The sequence below is a fragment of the Lithobates pipiens genome, unplaced genomic scaffold (genome assembly GCF_037356315.1).
Source record: "Lithobates pipiens isolate NorthernLeopardFrog02 unplaced genomic scaffold, aLitPip1_a1.2 Scaffold_16, whole genome shotgun sequence".
NCBI classification, from domain to species: Eukaryota; Metazoa; Chordata; class Amphibia; order Anura; family Ranidae; genus Lithobates; species Lithobates pipiens.
In genome coordinates, this window is record NW_027507748.1 from 623,774,380 (window position 1) to 623,784,098 (window position 9,719).

The 9,719-nt window shown below is 46.1% G+C and overlaps 1 protein-coding gene across 1 annotated transcript; it reads right to left on the bottom strand.

Moving 5' to 3' along the window:
* Positions 1-1,417: 1,417 nt before the first annotated feature.
* ZAR1L (zygote arrest 1 like) lies at positions 1,418-9,719 on the bottom strand. Its single transcript, XM_077484637.1, has 4 exons — positions 9,151-9,719; positions 7,679-7,771; positions 3,094-3,168; positions 1,418-1,737 (listed from the first exon to the last, which is right to left on the bottom strand). Exons 1-4 carry the CDS (start codon positions 9,673-9,675, stop codon positions 1,594-1,596), a joined length of 837 nt encoding a protein of 278 aa, XP_077340763.1. The 5' UTR covers positions 9,676-9,719; the 3' UTR covers positions 1,418-1,593.

Genomic DNA, 9,719 nt, shown 5'->3' on the forward strand with positions numbered 1-9,719 from the left:
TGCCAGGGATCCCTGTCCTCTGATGTAAAGAGGAACTCAAAACTCTTAAACCACTTTGAGTGTGCAGTGGATGTGTATTTGCACACACGTTGGAAGTAGTTGGGGGGGGGGCCCCAGTCAACTTTTGCATCAGGGCCCACAAGCTTCAAGCTACGCCTCTGTTTACATTGTAGCAAAGTGTCATTTCTTCAGGGGTGCACTCACCTTTGACTGTCATCTGGGTGGATACTCCCATGGTTACAGACCAGTTGACCCATAGAAAGCCATGGCACAGCCCAGCACAGACAGGTGAAAGTCAGTGGGCTTATAACTCCCTCTATAAAAAAGGTAGGAAATACCCCTTGCAGTTTGCATGGGTCCTTACTGGGCTGGAACACCTAAGGCACACTCCTCTCCCCCCACCCCCATCTTGCAAAGGGATGAGGTTTCAAAAGAGCATCCTATGATTGAGCAAGATCATGAAGCTGTTGGGTTATTATGGCATCCACTAACACCAATGTTGGAGATTGTATGTAACCTGTGTGCATCTTGCTCAGATATTAGCCAGTGCCTCACCAGCCACTGACCGTACTACCTGTCCCTGCTCTTTTTTTTTATTTATTTATTTTTTTTTTTTTTTAGGATTATCTGCAGCAACATTAGCTTAACTAAATATTGCCCTAAAAGGAGTGCCAGTGCTCACCAAGTTCCACCCATATTTGGGTTGTGACATGACACAAAAGGGCTGTCATACTTACCCAACAGCATAGAACTGCCAATACAAACATGAAAAGTGTATGTATCCACACAAAGTTAACCCTGGAAGAGGGCAAGACGGTCACTTGGCTGTATTGTGCTACAGCAATAGAGAGTCAAACAGGATTTGTTTTCTACTGAAAGCCTAGCTCTGCCATGCCAACTCTTATGGTGCAAGAGACTGTTAAGCCTCACACAATTGGATTTTGTACAAAAATCCACAGGAAAGTTTGTACAAAAGGGCATTGGCCGTGAACCTGTATTGCATACACACGGCAGGACTTTCAGACAACTTTCACCAAATCACATGGTTTTTCTGCTCTTTACCGCCACCTTTGCTCAACTTCTGTATTGTTGTCTGATCTTTTGCATTGGTTCTGAGCATACGTCCTATGGTTTTCTGTACACATGATCCAACTTTGCTCCTCAGACTTTTGTTGCCGGAAAGTTTGTCCATTTGCACAGCCAACAAAAGTCCAATGAAAACAAAAAAAAAAAAAAATTGTTTGTCCGATGGAGCGTACACACGATCAGATGTTGCCTTAAAACAGCCAATTTGCATTTTTCTTAAAAAGCCCGATTGTGTGTGTATGGGCCTTTACACTGAGGATGTGGTGACTCCAGTACACCTCCCAACTCAAATCTGCCCTGAATTCTGGGAGGTTAATCAAAATCTTAAGTATACTGTCAAAGAAACTTTATTTACAAAGTATACAAAATATTGCCAAACTACAAGACAGATACAAAATCAGTCCATTATCCAGTGCCGGGGGTCAAAAACCAGGATTCAGTGCCATCTCCACAAAAGTGCCATGCAGTTGAACAAAGTGCTCTTCAGTCATAATACTAGGCTCCACATCAGACTATATACTTAAAGCTGTAAGTATTGTCACAAGAGAGCCTTTTATTTTTGCAGCGACCACACAGTTCCTGGCGGTGAGGCCTCTTCAGATCTATGTGTCTTTTCTTTTGGGGACAGGAGCAACGAGTCTTTGAACAAGCCTAGAAAGAAAAAATATTTATATATGTTACCAGCCTGTATATCAGATTATAGAAGTGGCACAATCTGAAATCAACTGTCAAAGCCAATGCAGCAAGGCTGAAGTTACATGCAGAATTAGAACTAAACCTTTTAAAGCAGGTTGCCAGAAAGTACACTGTGGTCCTATCGTATAGGAATGGGGCACCTGTGTGCCCAAAGCTACCACTTGAACTCTGGGCATAGGTCTCAAAGGCCATTTTACAAGTGCCACAAGCTTCACTGCTAATACAGGCTGAAGCCTCTGCAAAATGGGCCAAGGACTGCTTCTGGGTGAACAGCAAGATTTTACAAAGCACTTGTGAGTGCTGCCTGCCACTTACAAGCTGATAGCAAGGCTTCAGCTCTTCACAAATTGCTAAGCTGCCATATAATAAAGGTTTGTTTTTGGGTTTAATACCGCTTTGATTGCAAAACTAGAGCCAACACCATATTTAAAAATCAAATGCATCCATTTACCAGTCCCCACACCTGAGAGATACTACAGATTGGGCAGGCAAGCATAAACTTTGTTATGGGGGGGGGGGTAGGTCATAATATTTTTACAAACTGAAAATTTAGGGCACCAGAAGAGAACACACCGTAATCACACTCCAAAGAACTGCTGCAGAGCGTGATGGCACAAGTGTCTTGTAAAGCTAAAGAACTCACGCATTTCACAGTCAATACATGACAGGACGGAGATGCAAAAATGGCGCTAGAGGACTCTGACTGCAGGTGGCAGAACCATCCAATAATGGTTACCCAGGTCAAAACTTGGGGCAACGCTGCTGTGCACTGACATACCAGTAGCGTTATATACAGGATGACCAAGTTGACAGATATGTCAAGCCACAGGGCCTGGCAAGAAGAGACAGGCAAGACACCAACCTGCATCTTACCCAAGTGCTCAGGTATACACTTAGCCTTGGATTTTAAAGTTTTTATAGGCAAGAGTTTACTTCAATGCATTCTATGCCTCAAGGTAAAATGCTTGTGTGCAGCTTCCCCCAATATACTTACCCACACCCAATCAGACAGCAGCAAGACCTGGGATTATCCAGCAGGAGACCTAGAGAATTAGGGCTGCTCTATGCAAAACCACCGCACAAAGCAAGTAACTAACAGGTTATTTAATACATTTGTCAGTTGATTTTAAGGAAGATGTATAAACAGAATCTTTGTCCAGTAGTAGCCACATGTTTAGTGAAAAATCTTAGCCAAAAGTTAGGATAACAGTCCAAAGAGAAATGCCAGGAATACAAACCCAAAAACAACTTGTGCAGTTTTCCTATCAGCCATACACAAAACATGTTTAAATATAAAAACAGACCAGTTACCTGACACTGAATCTCTTCCACTCTGTAAGGATTGTAACCCGTCTGGCACTTGCGGCATAGCTGTTTAAAATAAACCTGCAAAAAAAATAAATAAAATAAAATCGTATGTGATGCCGATTCTCCTGTCAGTGATCACAGGCCAATTTTTAAATCCTCCTGAGGCCCCTTTCACATTTGTGCAACCTGAAAGTCGTGCAATTTTGCCATGATTTGAATGCCTGTGTGTAGAGGTCTAGGGATCTTAAGTCACCTCAAAGTCAGACCAAAAAGTAGTGCAGGGACTACTTAGAAGTTGCAGATGTGAACGGTGCTCATTGAAAAACATAGGGCATGACTTGTGTAACTGCAAAGTTGCATGGCAAGTGTGAAAGGGGCCTAAATTTGGGGCGGGGAACAAAAAAAAAAAAAAAATAAAAAAAAAAAACACACACACACCACACACATCTAGTGGCAAGTGAAGTGTTCTGTTAAAATGGTGGTTAGTGCAGGACCCCCTTACTTTATGTAGCAGTCTTCTCACCGACCTCCAGTGTATGTATAGCCAAAACATTTGCATAGAGCACATACAGGTGGTATCACCATCACCTTTATAGATTATAAAGTACAGAGTAGTCTGCTATAGCTTTCATGCAAGTTAGTACCCCTCATGGCCAGCACTGCACCAAGCCCTAACTTTTCACCTGCCAGTGACACCAGTTCTAGCACCGACTACAAAGTCATTTGATGGAATATAGCAAAAAAGGATTTTCTTCCACCAGTTCTTATGTTCACACTATACACTTACTCTTCAACCTGAAGGAATCAATGAAGCTGCTGTATACTTTGAGGCATCAGTGGAAGCCCAGGGTAAAAGCTCTGCTACAGTCCCTGAGGTCCCTATTGCTAGAACATACAGCCAGCAACCAATACATGCATCCAACCAAGCCTCCCATCACCGGCCACCACCTCTTCTCCCAAACTGGTGCCTCTGTGCTTTGTTCCCCACTCCATAGACCACAAGACTTTGCTCTGTACTCTCAGTAAGTCTGACCAGATGTTTCACTTGCCTAGCAACTCTAAAGTGGGTTGCAGCAGTTACATGCCATGCAACAGAATAGATAGCATTTCTACAACACTGAAAGCCATGGCTTTGCGGTGGTGTCATACCCTCACTTGCATTTGTTTCCCCAAGTTTTGGTAGGTCACTCACCAATTGTCCCACCAAGAGGTGACCTACTTCATACCTGTATGGTCCCTTCCATCCCATGGCCAATCTCAGAAAGGGTATACCAACCCTGGAGGCTCCACCCCTTCTGCCTAAATACCCCAAACTACAGGAACTTCAACAGGTCAAATGGCAGATGTTACAGCAGTAACAAAAAGATAAGCAGCATGTGATAAACAGTACATTGCAAACTGTTACAAACATGAATTTGTAATAAATGCCATTTAAAGTTATGCCTGGATAATTCATATAGCCCCTTGACAAACTAGCTTGCAAGTCCTTCATCACACACCCCTCTATTTCTCTTAGGCTAGGTTCACACTGTTGGGGTGCTTGTGGGTGCATAACAGCATGCAAATCACATGCATTCCCACAGCCAATACATTCTGCTCTTGCAGTAATGGCACCCCAAATGTAGGAGGGCAAGTAAGGTAAAATGTGCACAAACTGAAACCAAGCAAAAATGCTCCCATGAAGTACTTGTTTATCAAGCATAAGGGAGCCTAGTCGAGCGAATAGGCTGCCCTACAGTCATGACATACACCAGGAATAGTTGCCAGTAAATGCCACCTCTTCTGTCCAGGTTACCTTTTGCTTGTTAGCAGCTTGGGCTCACTCTAAAAGAAACGTGCCCCTTTCAACTAACAGTTTAACAGGTTGCCTGGCCACCGTTGGATGTGACCTTCCTGTAATAAAAGCTTTGGACTACTTTTGATGATCCATTGCATGCTGGTGAATAGGTGCACTAACCTGATGTATCTCGCTGGTAGTCCCTACAGCACCCATTACTGATGAGTAGGGATGAGCTTCGTGTTCGAGTCGAACGTACGTTCGACTCGAACATTGGCTGTTCGCGCGTTCGGCGAATTCCGAACGTTTTGGCCGTTCGCGTCAAAATTCGAGTGACGCGCACGCGGACCACAATGCACTGCGTTGGCGCAGTGCATTGCTGCCCGATGATTGGCCAAGCATGCACTGTGACCCCGCATGCTTGGCTAATCGCAGCGCCGGCAGCGAGGAGAGCCATGATTGGCCACAGGCATCCTGCCTGTGGCCAATCATAGCTCAGGCTGTGTAGTGCACGCCCCACACTATATAAGGCCGCCTTTAAGGCGGCCTCCTGTAGTGTGTTACTTTGCATCTGAAGCAGTGGGTGTTCTGTGTACCTTCAACACAGTACACACCAATCGTTTTTGGCTGATTTCCTATCTTGCTGCTGTGTAGTGGTTGTTGTCTGTGCCCTGACTGCAGTATACACCACTATATTCACCTCACCTATATAGCTAGTGATCTAGCTTTAACCACTTAACAACTGCCCATTGCCGATTAACGGCTTCAGGGCGGTTGTTTAACTCAGAGAGGCCGTTAATTAACGGCCTCCCAGAATTCTGCTCTCGCGTGCCCCGAGGTGTGCGCACTCGAGAGCATCCGTGATCGCCGGGTCCTATCACGGTAAACGGCCGCTCATAGCGGCCGTTTACCACGTGATTGCTCCGTCAAATGACGGAGTGATCACTTGGAAACAAACCGGCGTCATGTTATGACGCCTGTTCCTCCCTCCCCTTTCTGTACTGATCGGTACAGCGGAGGGGAAAGAGATCGGTGTCAGCAGCGATGTGGGCTGCATCTGCAGTGCCCACATCGCTGCTCACCGAATTTAACCCCTCAATTCCCTGCCAATACCAGTGCATACTCTGCAGTACCCCCCCATTACTCTGCAGTAACCCCCATTACTCTGCAGTAACCCAGCCATAGACGCCCCCCACCCCTCACCGCCCTCCGGTGCTTCTACCAACTCGCCAGTACGATCAAAGCCAGAATCTTTTTTTTATTTTTTATTTCAGGCTTCCCAGCCTAGAGGTGAGATGTGGGGTCATATTGACCCCCCAGATTTCATTGTAAAGAGGACCTGTCACCCCATATTCCTATTACAAGGGATGTTTACATTTCTTGTAATAGGAATAAAAGTGATCAAAAATATATTTTTGGGAAAAAAAAATGTCAAACTAAAATAAATAAAGTAAAATGAACAATAAAAAAATAAAATAAAAATTAAAGCGCCCATGTCCCCATGTGCTCGCATGTGCCACACATGTGAGGTATCGCCGAGAATGTTAGAGCGAGAGCAATAATTTTAGTCCTAGACCTCCTCTGCAACTCAAAACATGTAACCAGTAAAAAAAAAAATTTAAAGCGTCGCCCATGGGGATTTTTTAAGTAGTGACGTTTGGCGCCATTCCACGGGCATGTGCAATTTTGAAGAGTGACATGTTTGATATCTATTTACTCAGCATAACTTCATCTTTCACTTTATGCAAACATTGGGCTAACAAGTGGTTAATAATAGAGCTTGCAGTCAGTAGTGTTAGGAGATAGTGCGTGCTGTCTGCGTGCTCTGTACCCAGTACATACCGCTATAATATAGGGCAGGCCCCTACTTTCAAACATCCAACTTACAAACATCTCCTACTTGCAAACGCAAGGAGACAGCAGCAAGTGAGATGAAAAAAAGATGGACGACAACAAATCATACAGGGGTGATAACCCTTCCCTATGTTTTCCAAAAAGCTTAAAGATAGTTTTTTTGACTGGAGCTACACTTTAAAAATGTACCGGTTGAAAATGACAAACAGATTCAACTTAACACAACAAACCTACACAGTCCCTGTCTTGTTTGCACCGCCTGTATACTGCTGTTCTGAGTATATAGGGCCTGGGGGCCACACGCATTTCCTTTTTTTAATATGGGTACGGGGTTCCCCTTAATATGTGTACAAGACCCAATTAGGCTGGTAATGGGCAGGGAGGGCTACCCATGCCATTTTTCTGAATGATTTTCAACCATATTGCAGGAACCAGATATAACATTAAAACCGCAAGCAGTTTTAAATGGTGTTATTTCCGTTTAATGTCATTTTGTGCAGGGACTGTTCTAAACACGGGAAACACGTGGCACTTCACAGGCATACTACAGACACCCCCCCAGGCACCATATTTAAAGGAATATTTCACTTTTTCTTTCACTTTAATCGTCATTAAAATCAGTGCTCCCGCCAAAACTGTAGTTTTTAAAACTTTTTTTTGCAGTGACCCATGTCCCCTGAGGCAGGAGGCAGGTCGCCAAACCCTTTTTAGGACACTATCTTGCATATTAGCCGTTAAAATTAGCACTTTCCAATTCGAACGTTCGAGTCCAATAGACTTCAATGGGGTTCTAACGGTCGTACCGAACGCGGGGGTCGTTCGCAAGTTCTGGTGCGAACCGAACCGGGGGGTGTTCGGCTCATCCCTACTGATGAGCCCTGTGATGCAGGAAAGTGTGCGATGGGCACAAACAAGAGTGGTAACCTATTAAGAGCGATTCCATTTATGTGATCTCACCTTATTGCTTCCAGAAATGCACCAGACATATGCACTCTCCCATCGCGTTTTACAGTCTTTGCAGTGGAAATAACCATATTTTTGTTCCAAGAACTGAAAGACAAGACAAATGCATACAAAAATAAAAATTGCAGTTCCCACTAAGGAACCCGGAAAATACAATCTAATTTTAATAGGGCTTCTAACTGTATAGTTACAGACAAAGCCAACACAGCTACCCACTTTACAAGCTTGCTTCAGGACGCTAAACCCCACATATCCTGAACATTGGAAGGAGACCCCAGTCACACCTATGCAGTTATTCTCCTCCAGCCATCTACATGCACTCACTCCAGCATTAGCTGCAGATTTCACCAGCTTCCTGATAGCAGCAGGACCTGCACATGTAGGTCAGTGTGGTCACTTACAGGCCACGAGAGGCTTTGGGTGGTAACTCAGACATCAAAATGGATGTGTCAACAATGAGACAAAGATTGTCCTGTACACAGGGAAGTGTTAGTATTACCAATTAGTCATACAAGGCATAATTATAATTCTAGCTGAGCAAATACCACCTGCCCACTCAGCCACTGTACATCTTCAACTGCTTCCTCTACTAGAGGTATGTCCAGTATGGGAGGAGGGTGGAGTTGGACTAGTCCATCTAGTCCTATTGCAGGGTAAATGCTAGGGCACAGTGTGTCTAGTGTGCGCACGCAAGATTTTTCACCCAAGGATGCAAGTGCCTGGGGGGGTATTTAGTACATCCAGCCCTTTTGTAGATTGAAAGATACTAGGGTGTCCAGTTGGTGGCAGAAGTGCTTGGGGATTAGTTACTCTAGTCCAGCTGCAGGACTTGGAATACTAGCACATGCTAGCGTCCACAGAGGTACTGATCCACAGTCGGGAGTCATGTCAATGTGAAGCGAAGGGGGGGGGGGGGAATTGTGAGTTGGTACAGTACATATAGTCCTACAGCAGGATGGGGGGGTGCAGAGTGCAGTTTAGATTAGTCATACCCAGCAGATGGGAGTAAGGAGTGTGGTGGGGGGGGGGGGGGTTCTGTCCATCTAGTCTTATTGCAGGGTTGAGAACAGAGCAGAGTCTGAACCTGGAGTGCAGGGTGTTCATTGTGTGTGGTGTGGGGGCAGGAGGAGAGGTAGGTTAGATTAGTCCATCTAGTCTTACTGCAGCATGAAGAATATTAGAGAGCTTAAAGGGGGTGCAATGGAGTGGTCTTAGGCATGTAGACCTATTGGTGGCTAAAGGACATTAACCCAGGGTGCAGCTCCATAAAGATAGCATATCTAGTCCTAATATAGGGTGAATGATACTAGGGTTGGGGGGCATATTCAGTGTAATTAGTCCAGCCACTTCTATTGCAAGATGGATACTAGGTTTGGGGCATCCAGTGGTGGTGTGAGGGTGGGGGTTTTGGTGCAGTAGGGATTTGTGCATTTAATCCTATTGCTGCTCCTCCCGTGTTCTGGTACCTGGAAGGCGGATTTCCCGAGCTCCTCATGGTCGTCTCCGCTCTTCTCCCCGCTTGGCTCTGCCTCTTGCTCCGCCTCCCTCTCTTCTTTCTCCGCCCCCCGCTCCGCGTTCTGGCAGTTCTTGTAGTCTGTTGGACGCAGAGAGAGGAGGCGGCGCTCCAGTACCGGGGAATAGACGGCCAAAGGGCGGGTGGTAAACCGCACAGCCTCGGGCGGCGGGGGTGGGGGGCTGGGTCTCCGGAGGGTACGGGGCCCCAGGGAGCACTGTACTCCGGTGTCCACCCGCGGGTTCACCTGCACCCCTACCTCCTTAGTGTTGGCCCGGCGCAGGCGGGGGGTGAGGTTGGGGTTCACCTGGGACAGAATGGCTTTCAGCTGGGCTCTCTGCAGGTTGTCCAGGTAATCGGTGGGCTCCGCGCTCTTCCCGGACTTCCAGCTGGCCTGCTTGTTCCGGGCGGGAGGCTGCGGAGCCGGGGGAGTGTAGTGCTGGTAGGCGCTGTACGGAGCGTACAAGAACCCCGCCATCCCTGAGCTGAGTGTGAGCGGAGGGGCGGGGAGCGGACCTTATC